The sequence below is a fragment of the Crocodylus porosus genome, unplaced genomic scaffold (assembly GCF_001723895.1).
Source record: "Crocodylus porosus isolate Cpor-Errol unplaced genomic scaffold, CroPor_comp1, whole genome shotgun sequence".
Lineage (NCBI taxonomy): Eukaryota > Metazoa > Chordata > Crocodylia > Crocodylidae > Crocodylus > Crocodylus porosus.
The window spans coordinates 29,365,482-29,383,852 of record NW_017728907.1 but is presented as its reverse complement, the minus strand read 5'-3'; the positions used below and the strand labels follow the sequence as shown (position 1 = coordinate 29,383,852).

The following is an 18,371-nucleotide window of genomic DNA, read 5'->3' as shown; positions in this document are numbered from 1 at the left end:
GGGGGGGGGCGTGTTCTTTTTTTACCTCAAATCTGTCATATGCTGCATACAAACAGGAATATTCTGGAGTTTGTTGCTGGTGAGGACAAGAGTGCTTAAGTTTTTCATGTTACTGATGGTTTCTGGTAAACAGGTTATTTCATTTCGTTGGAGCCATAAAGTATGCAAGTTTTCCATTCTGCAGGAATAGAGAACAGGTAATTAATATAGTATTAGGAAATAATATAATTTGATTAACCACTATTATAAAGGAATTGATTCATTTCCCATGTCATATAATTTCTCTCTCACACAATACAGTAATGCTCAATTAAACTGCTAGTTGAGATTTTAGATAGCAAAACAATTTAACTTGATTACATGAATGTAATGATTTGTCAATGACTAAATTAAACTGTAATACTATACAATTTTACTTCTCACACCAAACAGTAGTTTATAATGAAATTCTGGTTTGAGATGTTCCTGCTATGTTAACAGCATAAGCAGAATATTCCATTTTAGAAAAAAAGTACACACCAATGTTGCTTGGTTTCAGTTTGTTGTAAACTTTGATGCCTGATAATATTCTGTAACAACTGAATAACTAGATTTTCAGTGCAATGGAATTAAAGCTAAGATGGGCTAGGCAGGGAGTAGAGGGGTTACCTGTCAATAGTGTCAGGAAGTTGCTGAAGTTTGTTGCTGCCCATATCTAACCATTCTAGACTTGGCATGTTCAAGAGAGCTGAAGGAATGGTAGTAAACTGGTTCATACACAAATCTATATGGTAAAGTTTCTTTAGATTACTGAGCTAAAAAGAAGGAAAGTCTTCTATTAATATTCTGTAATGTACCTTTGCATATACTGTAAAGCAAGAGATTTCACTGAGGCCCCTGCTACGTTACATATGTTATGCAATCGACTAGTTAATTGCACAATAAATTTAGACCAAGCACATGTGGAAAGTAATTATCATACAGTAAAAGTGACTATCCAGCTATAAGAAGGGCCAGCCAGCTACAAAGTTAGTGCTTGAAAATGTGTAACAACTCTAGCTGGTTTCTCTATCCAGTTTCAATTTGAACATGCAGTAGGGCCCTAGAACTGCAAATTAGCCATCTTAGTCAAAAAACAAAACAATTTTAAAAATGTTAAAATGTTTCCTGGAATGCATAGCAGAAAAGAGTGTCACAGCTAACATAGCCTGGAAAAGTCAGAATCTGATCTGTATCAATGGATTGTTTAAACCCCTCTGTCAAAGGTTACCTAGACCTAAAGCAAGGTTTCCCGAAGACTTTATACCCTGGGCACATGCTTTTCTTCATTACAATTGGCAGCACACTTAGCTCTTACATCCAGAAAGGTGAATATGATTTTTTTTTTACAACATATAATACATTCCATTTCCCTGCCAGAGGAAATCACACGAGTGCTGAGAGGTACAGTTAAAAAAAATGGCAGCAAATACATTTTTCTTTAAGCAAAAGATTAGTCTCTGGACCAGTGGTTTTCAACCTTCTTAGCTACAAGATCCCCTCCTCCCCCCATAACTCCTCTGAATTTTGCACCCCAGTTGAAAATCACTGAGATAGATCTAAATTCAGAAGAAATATGGAGGGGGGTCTTGAGGCTAAAAGGTTGAGAATCACTGATCTAACTGGTGCCACTTAAGGGTGATGGAGGCAGAACCTCATTCTGCTCTCTTCATGGCTTGACCCCTGCTCTGTACTTCAGGGGGGCAAGGCCAGGCCCTGCTGCTGAGGCTGCTCCTTCAGGGTCTCACTGGGGAGGAGAGAAGAAAACAAACTGGCCTGTAAAGTGCCACTCTGTTTATGTGGCCACCTATCCACTCTCAACAGTGTGTGCCATTGGGATCGTGTGGGTGCAGCACAGGGTCTACCTGGAGGTAGGAAAGGGTAGGGGAAGGCAGTAGTCCCCAAAAGGAGAAGCTGCTGGAGTAGCTAGGGCAGGTGTAGGATGCTGGACAGGGGAGGACAGCATTTATCTCGCACTGTGATCTCACAATGCACCCTTTCAGAATCACTCCCCTAGATGCCCTCCATTTCTGACATTAAAATTCCCTACACCTGACACAATGCAGTACCATGTAAAGATAATTTAAGTGACTGCTTGCCATACTACTGACTTTTGTAGATCTCATTCTTAGTGCCCATCTGTCTGCCTTACATGTGGAGCTGAGAAACAGGGTAAATTAGTCTGAGCAGACCTCCACATTAATGCAGATATACTGCTTCCAGATCCTGAGCTAGGTCATTTAAGGCATTCTCTGCATCTCTACCAGCAGCACAGTATGCAATGCAGACATACCCTAGATGCCTAGCACTTGGATTTCACTATGGTGGCTACATATCTAGCAGTTAAAGACTATAGCACTCACTCTCCTGGGACCTGAGTCCCTCTGTGGACTACGTACTCAGGCCCTTTGACAGTACTTCATTGCTTCAGTGCAAATAAGAAACTGGCCCAGAATCCTAGAACCCTTTTTATCATGGTATACCTTCCCTTGACTTCATGAAACTGTGTGATCTGTGCTACATCATTTTAGAATGGTTAATATTTGATATTTTATGTTAACAATGCCTGGTCATTACTGGGTTTTACAGGTTTATTAAATGGACACAGTTCTGCAATGCAATAAACATCTCTAACCCCAGTCAGGACTATGATGTTTGATATTTTACTTGAGGTCAGTGACTCAGATTAAGGCTGGGTAAATAGAGACCAAGTTATTACTCTCTCTACTGTTTTCAAGGTCCTCTGTCAATGGAGTTAGTCCAGCTCCTTTTGAGCAGCTGTCTGCATCACAGGTCACTTTCAAAAGTAGCCCCTGCTAGGAGACCAATAATTGAATGATGGAAGAATGAACTATGGCTTCACCCTTAAATGCAACTCTCCTGAGGTCATGATTAAGACAATGAGCCAAATCACCATCTCCTGTCAATCAGTGTTTTCTCATTAAAGGCCATGAATCTAAGCTAACATCCATAAACAGAGGATCTGACTCTATAAGGCAACTGATCTGGACAGAATTAAACTCCATTATTTCAAACATCTGTGTATATACTTATCTTTCTGATACAAATAATCCAACTGCTTCAGTCTGAATATTCATGTAAATACAGATAACACAAAGGCTTGAGTATTTGTGGAATCAAGCACTGGTTTGACACTTCATGCAAGAGTTTCCATACAGATTAAATGTACCATATCATTTTAAAGTCACAGAAAAAGGAAAAGTTCATTTTTTCCATGAAAATAATAGTTTTAGGCAGTGAAAACATTCAGTATATAAATAAAATTGCTTTTCTCAAACCTGAAGAGGAAGGTCACAGATATCTCTGTTCACAGCTAGGTCCAATCTTTCCAGGCTGACACAGTGACTTAACTCGTTAGGAACAGACTTAATTTTATTGTAGCTGAGAAGCAGCTCTTGGAGGTTAGTCAGCTGGCCTGCACAGGACACAAATCAAAGAGAATATACCTGAATAATTATCACATCTGGCCAAATCCAATCCTACTGTGTTGACTCCAGTTAAGGAAGTGGCTTTAAGTACAACTCACCAATCTCTTTTGGTAGCTTTTCAATTGAATTTCGGGACAGGTCCAGCACAATGAGGCTTTGAAACTTTCCAATGAATTCAGGGATCTTCATCAAACTAATTCTATGGAGTTGCCATTCCTGGAGGTGGTTTAATTTCAGTAAGCAAGAAGGTAGTGTCTAAACAGACGGTAGGGGGAAAAAGAAGGACATTCCACCTAAGTATACAGAATGAGTAAGGGGAAGAAACACTTTTATAGATGTTTTGCCTATGCAGCCTATACAACAAGCAAAAAAACCCCCAACCAACCAACAAACCAATGTTGTTTTTTACACCCCTGCCAGACATGCAGGTAAAGGTGTGATGGGATCCAATATGCAATCCATGCAATAATGCTTCCTACCATGCCATACATGCATGGCAGGAGTCATGACTGTGGGATCATGCATCAGATCCCATTAGGCCTTACTGCTGGTGCAGAGGGAGCTGGGATCACACACCATGTGCTCTCACGGCTGGGAGACCCATCAGCTGACAGGGCGCCTAGCCACAAGTTCAACTAATGGCATGACAGGAACGAGCCACAAAGTCATCGCATATTTTTTGCGGAATAACATTGTGGCTTATTTCTTGTTTTATCACACCATTAACTGATTGACATAATGGTCACAATTTAAGATTTGATTAACTGATTAACTGGTTAACCGTGTCTTAAATGTAATGTGTGGCAGTCTTTGTATCCAGGACTTTGATACCTACAGTGCTGTGTCAGTAACAGGACCCAAGAACCAAAACAAAAGTTTGAAATGAAAGTAGTGCTGGATTTTTTGCATGTGTTAAGTGGAATATTTAACTAATCACAGAGCAGGTTTCAAATGCATTTAAAAAATGGATAAAATATAACTTTTACATGGTTATTTAGAAATGTAGCAATTTTTTACAACAGGTTTCTTAAGATAGTTTGAAATTCACTGCTCTGGGTAGATAAGTAGGCAACACTGGATGTTGAAGCCACTTCCCCACTAGCCTGCAATTTATTTAACTCTCATTAAAGTCAATAGAAAAAGATTCCCAATGACTTCCTGTGGAGCTGGTTCAGCCATAAGTCTTCAAACCTTCTTCATTGCAGTGGACTCTGAAGCTAGCACAGGCAACACTGGCTCTGCAGCCTGCAAAGAGTGGCAGCATCTACCATTTACTTTGCAGCTGCCTGGTTTCCATGCAGTAGAACTAGTAGTTCTGCTGCCTGAGAGCTGCTAGGCACCTTGGTGATTTTGCCCAGTGTCTCTGTAGTTCTGGTACATTACAAATCTGGTACAAATACTTTGTAATTTAATCCACAAGATATACTTCAACCAAATGCTCCTGCCCAGCTGGAAAGATATTTTTAGTTAAAAAATTAGTACTCAGTACTCCATTATTAAAGTATGTTTTCAATAAAACAGGCTTGACTATTTTGACAGTGGTAATTCTACTCTTCCTGCTTTGTCCTGTGTGTTCTGTACAGTACAGAGCACACTACTGACACTTAATGGAGGGAAAAGAATACAATTGGCTAGGATTAGATGTCAAATAACTTAGTTGTCTAATTATCTACCCACTCAAAACAAACAATAGGCTAAATATTACCTTCCATTCCTCCTCTTCTATCTTTAAAATAGCTCTTCCATCTTCAGAAATTACTTTTTTTTTGAGCTTGGCTAAAGTCACTCTCTCCTCCCAGACAACTGCAAGTCTACAAAACAAAAATTCTTTCTGTCATTCAGCTCTAAATTTGAGCAGTATTTACTATTACTTTTTATTCCCTGGAATAGCAAAGAGATAAGTTTTTGTCTAGTAGCCTCCATGGAAGTCAGACAAATACTTTTTTTTAAGTGGATGCTAGTAAACACTCTGCGTGTTTAAGGTTGGATATGTAGCAATGGTTGGCTTAGATAATTTACAGGACTTCTATTTACAGTAACTTAATAACATTTTGCAGTTCTGTGTGATTGCACTTCAGATCTGCACAGTCTTATTTTATGGAAAGCATATAACTTCTTCCATCCGCTTTTGTAATGTTTCATCCTGGACAGCATAAAAAAAAAAAAAAAAAACACAATGGGGGAAAGTCCTAAAGACAATTAATTTTTAAGGGTTATTTCTAAATAGAAAACAATTGTATGAGGACGAGGACAACAACTTCCTTAGTCTTTTCAACTCCACAGTCCTACAACATAAGCTGTACATCCACAAACAGAAACCTGATCAGTTCTATGTTTGTGGTCTTTATCACAAAAGGTCAAGAAGAGTCAAATCCTTTATAATTAAAATATATATGAAGTCAGCTTGAAACCATCTAAAGCTTATGCAAGTCAACAGACTAATCCCCAATAATAAAAGATCAAAATCATTCTGAGCATTAAATGGGGAATATTTCAAAGAGAGAGCACTTGCCAATAAGGACTGATGTACTGTACAACAAACTAGAACGTTCTTACAGTATGACAAGCATATTAAGACAGTAGGAGCTTTTATAGTTTGATATATATGTCAAAATTACCATTGCAGCTGTACTAATTTTTTACTTACAATTGAAAATAATGCTATGAAGAACTGATCAGATTCCCTTGAACAAGATTTTTTCTGGAATGAGGATCATGGAACCAGATGCTCCCAAAAGGACAAATCATAATCTCCCATGTTTGAACAAACAGTTTACTGTCTCATTTACTGCAGACTTATGATGAACATACCTTCCTACAGCCCTCTGTCTGAATTCCTTTTCCTTCTGGAGTTCTTCATTTATTTTCTGAATTCTCACTTCCCAAAGCATCTTTACTGCAGTGAACGTACCAGTGCAAAGTGCAGTTTCAGTCATGGTTCTTACACATTCCAGTTCAGTCATAGGTATCTGGTTTTGAGTATCAGACTCATTGTCGTCATTACAATCTCACATATTATTTGCATGTGCTGGAAGGAGACATGAATATAAAATAAATACCCTGCCTATTTTGTTAACCACAACCACTGTGAAGAGCTGATGGGACTCTCAGAAACTTAATATTCTAATTACCAGCATCTCTTCTTGTAATACAAAAGCAAAGGGACAGCTCATTAAGTTGAAATGCAGAGTTAGCCTGTGGAAATCACTGCCACTAGAGAGCACTGAATCCAAGGCCTTAATAAGATTTGAGAATAGGAGAAAATGATAGAAGTGATGAGACTATCAACAGTAATATAAAAAGTATAAGGTATTGAAACCCCTACATTTAGGGGCATAAGTTTTAGGCATACTGTTTGCCTAAGATTAGGAAGACATATCCTCTCTGCATGAGTTAATACATAATTGCCTATCATCTTGGTTTTAGCTACTGCTAGAAAAGATACCTGGGCATTCCTGTGCTCCAATCTGGAAGAGTTCTCCTCAGCCATTACTGTATTGATTGAACTTTCTATTCTGAAGAAGGGCTGAAATCAAGCAACCCATATCTAATATTAATCCTCCTGAAGTCTAGAGGGCTAGATTGGGGTTGTTTCAAGCTCATGCAGATTTTCAACAGCATGGTAGAACTATGAACCATAAATACAATAAAAAGCAGTCGATTTCAATATTGCCTCTCAGTTTTTTATTATAAAAGCATAATATTGGATGAAGGAAGGGGAACGAGAGGAAGAAAGACATCACTGTCTCAAACATGTTCTTGTCTGAAAATCTGAAATGTGTTTCAGCCAGGTAGAAAGGCTAGCCACTATATACGTTAGAAGAACTCTTTCACAACAAGATAATCTTCTTCCCATGGTTGGTGTAGGGTCATATTTTTAAAACAGTGTCTCTCAGCGTGTTTTTTCCTTTAACTGGGCCTTTAAACATGCTAAAAACAAACCAGCTGTAGCACTAGAATGACTATGTGGTAGTTGGATTTTTCTGTGTTTAAACTGATAAGCATTTCTATTATATCTTTCCTTTCTCTCATTGAGATTAAATTTCCACATCAATACCCTTTACCAGTAACTAGCTATTTACTTCTTATCCCAGTGTCCAACTGTGCTGACTACATACATTAGTCAAGTGTTTCTACCAAAACAACAGAAACAAAATTAGCATTCAGGGCAAATTCAACTTCAGGGCAAGCAACCTATCGAAATAAATCAGCTTACTTATAGTTCTCAGCTACTATTTAAGGCTGTTTGCAGTTGGCAAAGACAACACTCCAGCAGTTTAGCATTCGGTTCCTATTTCTAATACTAAAGCTTTTGGAGAAAACTGGCTTTTTCTATATGCCTGTACAATACCTGACACAATGGAACATCAGTCCCTGAATGGAGTCTCTGCTACTGCTGCTGAAAATATTTGAACCATAAAATCAATAAATCTTTCTTTTTTGATGAAAATCTAGATCCTCAAATATACAACCATCCTGGGGTGGGGAGTCAAAACTCCCACAGTTTTAGAATCATGAAATACCTGAGGCCCTGACTGCAAACCTTTGTTCTCAAGCAAATATAATTATGTAACAATAAAACTACTGCAAAAGCTGAAACCAGAACCTCTTGTCCCTACCCTTTCTGGAAGATAATACAATACCAGAGTGATCATGAACAACTAGAAATTTAAAAGCACAGTCCCAATTTTCATTGCCAAACAGCTGCAAACTTACTCCTGAACAACCACATTTCCCATTAACCTTAACCTGCAGCCCTAAGGAAGCATTTAAGAACTTACCTAAATCACTTGATGCATTCACAGATTTTTCCATGACTCATCGATTTCCATGCAAGAGCAAAGGTAAGTTATAAACCTTGGCTGTATTGGCTAAATGGCTAGCACCATTTAACTCTCACACAGACTCCAGCAAATTGAAATGTAATGCCAGCCTAGTTCTAATTTTAACCTATGCTGAGAATAGCAAGTATCACATGGGACTGGTTTGCAAAGCCCTGGAGCATTTAGCACTTTGAAAGTCTTCCTAGTTTTCAGAATGTGAGCATGACCCTATAAATTTTTTATGGAATAAACCAATCATCAGAATTTAGGAACAAAAAGAACCATATAATGCCTGGTAACAAATCTAAACACACTAAATCTGACAACTGTTTGCTCCGCACTTGCAGTGTTTTGCTGAAAATAACAATACAAACAAACCAACTTAACAGTAGAGTGCTTGACTAATGAAAACAAAAAACATCATAAAGTAATTTAGAGGTCACATGCACTAGTATACTTTTAATCAGGCAGCACTGGATTAAAAAAAACTCACTTTACTCACTACTTCTGCTGTAGAATAATGAAGAATCTTCACACAAATAATATGCATAAAGGGCCCATACAGTTCTCCATACAGAAGACTAAATTCTGGAGGGTTTCCTCTGAACTGCTCCATTGCTGTGAGCATGGATTAGAATGGGCTGGGAGTTTCATCCTCAAAAAGACAGCTGGCTTGAAAGTAGTGTAAATCACAGAAAACTTCTTGGGGTCAGATATATGCCCTCAAGGTAGTGGTTTAGACTTGAGTCACCCCTAGATAGGTTCAAGGCACCCCTAGTTGTCGCTCTTTTTTTGACTACGGAAAAATAATAGAATAACTCTCCTGGTGTGTGAAACTCAGAAAGCCTATAACAGGTCAGAAGGTTTTTAACACTGTGGCTTCCTATATGAAAATTATGGGTTTAATCGTGTCAATCAAATAACAGTGCTAACGTTGTGCAGCACCCCACAGTAAACTTAAGATGTCACGGCACTCCAGAGCGCCATGGCACCCTGGTAGAGAAACACTGCCATAAGGGGCCCAGTGCCTTAACTCATTCCCAGTCAATCACTTGCTTTTCCAGGAATCTTGTTGTCTTCTGTCTTTTATTGACCATCTGTTAAGCTGTGTTAGTCTTAAATCAGTCAGAAGGCAAGAGTGGCACCATAGACTAACTCATTCAGAAAGGCCTACACTTACAGGCAACAACCTATTTCATCAGATGTTATTAATGACATCCATTCACAGCATGGATTACTGGTGTCTCCCGAGACTGGGAGGGGCAGTTTGTGGGCAGCGGTTAACAGCGGGGTAGCAAGTGGCAACCACCTGCAGAAGCCGGCAGTGGCAGCAGGGGGTGAGCAGCGACCGCCCACAGAAGCCAGCAACAGCGGAGTGGTGAGCAGCAACTGCCTGCAGAAGCTGGCAGTGGCCACCAATCTCGGGGGGGGAGGCATGTGCCCCCCCACCAGGTGCCTATGATTCATAGTATCTGATGAAGTAGGCTGTCAGCTACAAAAGCTCACGCCTTTCTGAAAAAGTTAGTATCTAAGGTACTACCCTGCTCTGCCTTCTGCTGTAGTATTCTGGATCTTATAGAATGGAGGAAAAGCCAGTTTAAGAGCAAACAGCCGTTATCTTATTTCACAATCCGAGGGGAAATAAAGGGTTGTGATGTCTTACAGAGTGAACCCAATGACAAAGACTTAACATCTCCAAATAAAGACTTCTTCAGGATCAGGGGACGGGGCATGCAGAAATGAGGTTCTCTTCCCTTGCAGGCTTCCATCCAGCCAGCTCTTCTCTCTGTAAGAGCTTTAGAGGAGATCACGGAGGACAATGCTGTTTGGACATTATCCAAATCCAGATGTCAATATTGACTTGGAGAAAGAAGTAAATAGAGTTATAACAGCTTTATCTTTTTTTATTCCTGCTTTCCTCTCAAGAGAAGCAGCAGAACATGGTCCCCACCCACAGATCCTTCAAGATCTGAGCACAGCTTGGACTGGGTTCCTGTCACTGCCCCAGTACAACTTGTTTTGCATTGGTCATTTGATAAAATACATAAACAGTGTTGGGAGCAGGGACTGGAACCCAGGACTTCCTCTTTCAGGTGTCTCCTTCACTGTGCTACTGTCAGGCTTCCCTTTGCTCGTTACCTCTGGCCCCATGAATCTTGGAGTTCTTTCGATGTAGTGGCCCTATTTCAAGCAGGCCTAGAGATCCTATCCCAGCCTTCCCTATACCTTACTTGTAGAAGCAAGATGTGGTTTTGAACCGTTGGGCTCAGGAGAGCACTTAATGCAGGTCTCCTAGGTTATCTCAGCATCATACTTGCTATATTATATAAATAAAAGGTGGGCACCGGCACCACCACTACCAGCTGTGTTTCAAAAGCACGATTATCTGTACCCAGAGGGATGAAGCAGACAAGTAGGACCGGGAAGCAGTTTTGGACTATGAATCCGAGCATCACATAGGATCATAACTCAAAGTTGTTGATAGATGCCTAAGTGCAGGAAAGAGGCAGGATTTCAGTTATACTCTTCAACATTTTCTGTTAGCCAAGTCACAGCAAGCTGGTGTTGTGAATCCCATTCACTGTATAGGGAACTAAGGTTTATTAATTCCAAGCCCGGAACTGGGTCCCTAAAAAATTAGGAATGGCAATACTCAATGCCACCACTCTCACCCTCCTTTAGAAGGTAGGGTTGGAGGCATGCACAGCAGTAATCACAGACCACTGTTTGGAGCAGAAGTCACTAATGTGTTTCCTTCTTACTGAGACTGCTCATAAGAGCACATGTCCAGTAAATCATAATCTCATCTGGTGGCAATGATTTTTCAGTCATTACCAATACAGGACACACTAGAATTGGACACATCCATCACTAATCCTTTAAAACCCCAAAGTTCTTCCAATATCATTTCATAGGGATACTGTGTTGTTTTCTGTCTTGAAGCTTTTTCTTCAATCTGTACAAGTCACTAAATGCTTAATTTCCTTCCTTCTTCAAAAAGCTACTTACATAATTACAGTTGACTGCAAAAATACTGAATTTTCCTTTAAGGATGTGACAGACAAAGCTAGAAATCCACCTCCTTTCTGCTGGCTGGGTTTCATCTCTCTAAAGTATTTCTGAGGTGCTAGCACCTCATATCATACCTTCAGTCCCTTCAATTTACTTCTTATCCATGGTCATAAGCTTTACACGTGCATTATTTGGCTTGCAGCCCTTCCAGCAGCAATGTATTTATAGGAGAGTAGCCTTTCAGCCGTGTCCTTTTGATAGGGAATCTCACATGGGAAAGAAGACTGTTTCACCTGTTCAGAACTGCCTGCATGACAAATCTCAAATAAAAGAAAAAACTATTACAACCAAATCTTTGTGGTTTTAGACAAATTTTATTAAGAACAGAAAAATCAGAATAAATAATAAGCATATTTTGTCTTAAAATCTGTAAAAGCTAATTTACATAAAATGAGTAGTAGTTTACAATTCTTGAATTTATATCCTTTCTTCACTACTTAATTTCCCTCCGATGACTCTTAGCAATCAGACACCAGAGCAGATGCATAACAATGTAGTGGGGTACTCAGGACAGCCACAATACATGGGTGCATTGGTAATTTCTGATGCCACTGTGCCACCAGCAAAATTGTGAGGTTGTGGCAGCAGTGTTTTTTTTTCCATTCTCCCTCCCACTCCATATCCTCATCACCCTGTCCTAGTTATGCTAGTACACCAGAGATTCTGCCTCTGGTTTCATGCATCTTGCACCATACTCCCTTGCTTCCAGGTAACTTTGGTCTACCAACTCGGGACCTCAGCTGCAAGGATATTTGGCCACTATTTATCCTCCAGAAAAGACCTGAAATCTCTTACGAAATCTCCATTTTTGTCCCTCAAATTAATACTGTTGTATGCATGACTTTTTCCTGCATTATTCTGGCAACTTCAAGTTCTCTGAAAAGTCTGTATGCACAACAGTTGCCTTTGTATCTCATTTCCCAATAAGTGCTTCCCATCTTCACCAGACTTTTTGTTTGCTCTCTGTTCTGGAAGTGAATCTTATCTGCCGTCTTACTTATATCTGAATTTAGAGATGATTAATTTAAGCCAGATGCTCTATTAATTCCGCTTCTGTATCACATCAGTCTCTCATACCATGGTACCTCCACTTGTCACATTGTTTATGATTACCATAACCTAACAACTAATAGGATACTTAATCATGACAGCCTTTCATAGGCAGTGGTTTCTCAAAAGAAAAATTTCTAATAAGAGGAATATTTAAGCAACTGTAAATACTTTCAACCCAGAGGAGTGTGCTATAAAAAGAAAAAAAAAGGAAAAAAAAGAAAAAAGAAGTTCTAAAGAGAGCTGTTGGATGCCCATAAATATTTTCAGACTGTGCACTAAGCCAGTCATTAAGGATGCTGACAACTCCCTTGCCACTAGATATAGAGCACCTGGGCTAAGAACCCCCCAGGTACAAGACAGTTAAAGAAAGATGGAGAGGAAAAGCTAGCACCATTAAAAAAAGTTTATTGGACATCTACAATGGGAGCATAAACGCATTTTATTTGCACATTAATTTTTGCATAATTTCTTTTAGGAACTTGGTGATACTCCTTTCACTTCGTTAACATAAACTCATATGTCTACACAGGAATAATTGTAACTATTTCCTTTCTGTGCAGTTTAAAAGTACTGTAGAGGTACAGAAAATTGTCAGTCAATAATGTCAGTTCAGCAGAAGTCAGCACATATAATCAGAGTTGGATATTCATAACTTCCCACCACCATATTTAAAAGGCACGCCAAAACCTATTCAGTTTGACAGTGTGATGTAGAGTAACTTGTACTCAGTTAGATTAAAAAGTATGTAACAGGTTACTGAGAGATTGACATAGGTGTTTGAAACCTTTCAACTATGTAACATAATCATATAGTATGAGAAGTAGCAAAGGACATGTGCTAGCATAGCTAGCTCTGATAATGTTCATGTCAATCCCCAAAGTTTAAAGACACGTTATGTCATTAGTTTTCTTTATTTAAGATCCAGCAGCATGGAAGCAGGGTTCTCCAAATAGGATTTCCATAAATTAGAAAAACGGGCCATTGTAGCTCCATCAATAATACGATGATCAGCCGACCAGCTCACGTTCATTATCTGTGCTTTAAATACTTCACCTTTCCTGTTAAATCGGGGCAGGACCTAGAAATTAAGACATGGATGAAAAATGGAAACTAAAGATAAACTATATAAGTGCATGAATGTTGGCATTTGTTAAAGCAGACACGATAGAATTTCCATTAATAGAACAGAGTTTCCCACAACTGTTTGTGTAGGGGGTCTCAAACACACAGGCCACCTGCCACACCACATATCATTCTGGACATATTTCACTGAGAAATCCCTCCTTGACTCAAAAATATCCTCTTAGGAAGCTCCTCCACAGTTGGTGTTCAAATGACACTTACCTACTAACATTTCCTAAAATCTTAAGGGGTCACAGGGGAAAACATAAAAAGTATTATTCACTGAGAAAAAGTAGGGTTTATTTGCGCTAATTTGGTTGTCCATGCTAAAGTTTTTAAATCATCTAACCATCCAAAGCTCCAAAATCGTTTAAATTCCTAATTCACTAAACAAACCTTAAAAATCAGAAGGATTTTTTTTCAAGTTTTCTCCTGGGTTGAAACCCTCCAATACTTGTTTCTGCACAAGGGTAATATGGTTCTATAACAACACCTCTCTCCACACACACATACTTTTTCTGATTACTGTAAGCCAAGAGATTAATAAACATAGACATATTGATAAAAATCAGAGAAAAGTGGAACCAGAAGAGAACTTGGAAGATCACCTAGTTCAGTGGAGATCAAACTTTTTGGCAGGCATGGGACAAATTAGCTGCTCACTCTCCCTGAGTGCCACTCCAATTGCCTTCTGCTGCCTGACTGGCCTCTCTTTCTGCTCCCTGCCCTGTGCCACTGCCCAGTCTGCTGTTCTATTTCTGCTTCCTGCCCTGTGCACCCTGCCTGATCTGCTGCTTTGCTCTCTGCCCTGTGCTGGCTGGCCCCTCCGCAGTCTGTCATGTGGAACACACAGGCTGCCTGTGCCACCTGTGGCACACATGCTGCAGGTTGACCACCCCCATTTAGTCCAACCCCCTGCTTGAGGTAGAATCATCCCTATCTAAACCATTCCATAAAAGTGCTTGTCTAACCCATTCCTAAAACTATACAAATCAACCCTGTCACACAACAGTGAGGCTTATTGTCCCCAAACATCAAAAGTACTCTCACTTGCCACAAGTAAAGCAGGGGATGAGGGCTGTCAGTGCCCTGCCACTGCAGGGAATGTTAAAATACTGAGGCAAATATTACATGCTTCTGAAAAACAAACCTGGGCCACTGAGAAAAATATTTTATTTACATGTTTTATGCCTGTGTTCAACCTATTCAGTCTTAAAACAAAAAACACCGTAATATTTCAGTAACAAAGTTTACAGATTGCTTCTTTGTATCTTTCAAAAAATAATATTTTGACTGAAAGCATTTAAGTCAAATAGAAAATTTTCAGTAAACAGGGTCTTACTTTGCTCCCATCAAACCATCTATATTCTTGGTTTTAAATCAATATACAGTAAAATCTCTGCTATCCGGTATTTAACCAACCGGAATACATTAAAGTTTTTGGCTGGCCGGCCGGCTGGCTAGACACCGGCGGGGGTGGGGGGGTGGTAGTGGGGGCAGGGGAAAGCATGCATGTGGTGGCTGCTGCTGCCATCTAGCAACTTGCACTGCCATTGCTCCATGTGCAGCAGCCACCACCACCCCTCCCACTCCTGGCTCTGCCAGCTGGACGCAGTGGGGGGTACACAGAGGAAAGCTTGCATCCACCACTCCGCACTGCTGCCACTGTGTGAGGCTGCTGCCACCCCTCCTCCCCCACCTCTGCTCCATGTTATCTGAAAACCCTGCCTGGTTATTTCCGATAATTGGAGTTTTTACATAACTGGCAATCCCCTTACCCTAAGGATCCCGGATAACAGAGATTTTAGTGTACCTGCATCTTCCCAAGAGCTCCAATAGCGACTTCAGGAGGTAGTATCACTGGTTTGGCATAGGTACCACCAATCTAGAAAAGAAAGGAAAATGAGTTACAGAATAATTCTAAATTGTTCATCTCAAGTAGAAGTATGTTTCTTGTACACTGTGTCATATGCATGTTACAAATAAAAAATACAATTGTCTGAAAAAATAAGTAATAAATATTAGGTATATATTGTAAAGGAAAAAAAAATAAATTTAAGAAATAGATTTAGGTGTAAACATTTGTGCTATTTTTTTTTACTCACTGTGCCAATATTTGAGAGAGTGAATGTTCCCCCAGTGAGGTCATTTGTTCCCAGTTGGCCTGAAGAACCCAAGGACTGTAGGCGATTTAATTCAGAGGCAATCTCAAACACACTACGGACCTGCACACTTTTCACATTAGGAACAATCAAGCCTTGTTCTGTGTCCATAGCAATTCCAATATTGTGAGAAGCCTACAATAGACAAAGCTATGATAAGTTTTCACTCATCATAAATTATATGTAAATTAATGGCAAAGATAAAATATTATTAAGTTTTAGTTTATGCAAAACAAAATCCTAATATAATGTTCTTAGTATTTTTTTACCAGGGAAATTTCTGTTGAATGCTAAGCTATACTTTTTAAGGACATCTCTCTCAAGTATTTGCCTTCCAATCCTGGAATAGTAAAGGCAAACTCCAAACTAATTTTGGAGAGTCTACATTTAGAAAATATAAGTTCCTATGTCCAGAATAGATTGAATGCAAAGGGTAAGACTGATTTAACTCACGCTATTTTGTTAATGAATCTGCCAACAGAGGACCCAATTGTTATTTTTTTTATTATGTGTACACAATCTCAACAGCAAGACCAAGACTTGAAAGGAAAGAGAGACTAGCAAGTCCTTCAGTCTTCTGGAAAAGTGATACATGAAATGTAAATCAGTGACATGTTGGAAAGACAATACAAAGAATTTTCCATTGCTGCCACCTAAGCAGTATCATTTATGTAAGAACAAGAGGTTCACACACCTTGTGCATCAACCCACAGGTTTTATAAGAACTAAAATAAATTCATGCAAAACTGAATACAGAAAATGTTTTCTACAGAAGAACCCAAATGATAAACTGTATTTTGTTTTAAATATTACACTTCCCACCTTTCTTAATACCAGCAAATCCAACTTGTCTTGATCTTTTATAGAAAGGTGTTAAATCAGGATTAGCAGCTAGAACAGTTGAACTATTGCCATCATAACAAAATACTTGTCCTCCTTAGTTTTGAGGGAGTGGGTTTTTCACTGGGAATGCCTGGTCTACTGTCGGAGAGAAGAGAAAAAGAGACCAGTGTGTCAATACACTAGCAATAGCTTGTCTTTGCTGCTGCTGCTATGTAAATAGCATAAATTAGATCAAATCTCACACTCTGCAGTCAATCCATTCTGACATTAGACAGGGATCCTGATGTACAAATAATTTCCCAGCATTGCACAGAAATGTTACTATGGGCTCTGATTTTTACCTAACAATTGGATGGTTTCAGTAATATCTGGGTTTTTTTGGCACAGAAGCATCTCCATAATATTTCACAAACCTTGTATGTGATATTTTGACAGTTTTCATCCACAGAAGTGTTAAGAACAGGATAATGCAATAAGGCCAGAGAAGCTGCCTGTAAAACATAAAAGAAACAAATTTACTCAGAGCTAATATATTCATAATATTCTAATGCCTGACTCAGGGGTGAAAAGAAGGAGGCAGCATGAGCATACCTCAGAAACAGATTATAATTTTCAGAATGCAAATCATATGTTTACCTACAGCAGGGGTTGGCAACAAATGGCCCACAAAACCATTGGATCCAGCTTATGGACATGAGGCTCCATTGGCATTTTGCAAGTGGAAGACTTGTGGGTGCTCTTCCCATGCCATAGTGGGGACAAGGGGTGGCCAGGTAAGTAAGACAGATAAAAAGAAAAGCATTTTATGAAAAGTAAAGATGAAACTGAATAAAAAAAATAAAGAAGTTGGATTTCCCTTCCAGCCTACTAACATCTCTTAACATCTACTCTAGCTGTCATCAGGAATCTTGTTCTGAAAAAGGATTCCTAAGATCCAGCCACTATAATGAGCTACTTTTGTGGAACAGATGCTGACACACAGTAACACAGTCTCCTAGACCCAATATTTTCTTCTTAAGCACCACTTACCAATGAATTCAACTTCAAGCTTTCCTGCTGCTAGTTATGCAGCAATCCTAAATGCAGGTTGAACAGATATTTGAAAAAAATAAAGATCAAGCTCTTTTTCCCTGTGTACAGTAAATGTAATCACATTAGAGGATTTCAGCTTTTGATAAGTTTAAGTGATAAGGCAACTCCTCATGTCAAGGCCCAAATCAGATGTCCCAAAGCTAACCAGTGACTCCAGGGCAGCGTAACACTTCAGGCCATATATTGACAGAATAATCCTCTCAAGGAATACTTCATCTTCTAGGAAGAAGTTGTGGCAGGAGGGAATGACTGTTCTAACTGTTAGCTCTCAGCATAAAACCTTTCTAACAGTTCCTTTACAGTAAGCCATATCTTCAGCCCTGCCAGCTTTCTGGTGAACACTGCAATAATGGCAGCTGGTAGGAAAGGTTGCCAAGGTAATATGAGTGAAAACAGTTGGCCTGTAAATAACAAAAGCTTTTTGCTCTTTACCTGAAGGAACAATATCTGTTATTAGAAAAAGTAAAATAGAAAAATACAATAAAAATACCAGAAAAATAAAATAAAAACAGTACTGTATCATGTTTGAAATATAAGATGAAGATGCAGACACATTGTAGTAAGACTGATGAAGATGATGAAATAATTTCTGTGGCTTGATTCTAGCTATTCTGCATGTGTAATGAACACCTTCCTCATCCCCCGCGTCGCGTTCGTCCTGAGGGGCTCGGCGGTCCCCAAGACCCCCCTCAAGAAGGTGGACACCGAGATCCGGCGGCTGCTCAAGAAGTGGCTGC

At 39.4% G+C, this 18,371-nt stretch overlaps 2 protein-coding genes across 4 annotated transcripts in view; both read right to left on the bottom strand.

Moving 5' to 3' along the window:
- The window catches only part of LRRC39 (leucine rich repeat containing 39), a 17,925-nt gene extending 9,558 nt beyond the window's left edge, over positions 1–8,367 (bottom strand). For all 3 annotated transcript variants that reach the window (XR_002100210.1, XM_019531035.1, XM_019531034.1), the window contains exons 1-7: positions 8,249–8,367; positions 6,279–6,495; positions 5,173–5,278; positions 3,566–3,722; positions 3,318–3,454; positions 649–794; positions 26–178 (exon numbers count right to left, since the gene is read on the bottom strand). Coding sequence is in view for 2 of the 3 variants with exons in the window: in XM_019531035.1 (XP_019386580.1) it covers positions 26–178; positions 649–794; positions 3,318–3,454; positions 3,566–3,722; positions 5,173–5,278; positions 6,279–6,430 (851 nt within the window). In the remaining variant the exon portion in view is untranslated. The remainder of the gene's footprint in view (positions 1–25; positions 179–648; positions 795–3,317; positions 3,455–3,565; positions 3,723–5,172; positions 5,279–6,278; positions 6,496–8,248) is intronic.
- A 3,293-nt stretch (positions 8,368–11,660) lies between these two features.
- The window catches only part of DBT (dihydrolipoamide branched chain transacylase E2), a 25,051-nt gene continuing 18,340 nt past the window's right edge, over positions 11,661–18,371 (bottom strand). The window contains exons 8-11 of the mRNA XM_019531026.1: positions 16,956–17,033; positions 15,643–15,834; positions 15,351–15,422; positions 11,661–13,493 (exon numbers count right to left, since the gene is read on the bottom strand). Coding sequence (XP_019386571.1) covers positions 13,326–13,493; positions 15,351–15,422; positions 15,643–15,834; positions 16,956–17,033 — 510 coding nt within the window. The 3' untranslated portion in view covers positions 11,661–13,325. The remainder of the gene's footprint in view (positions 13,494–15,350; positions 15,423–15,642; positions 15,835–16,955; positions 17,034–18,371) is intronic.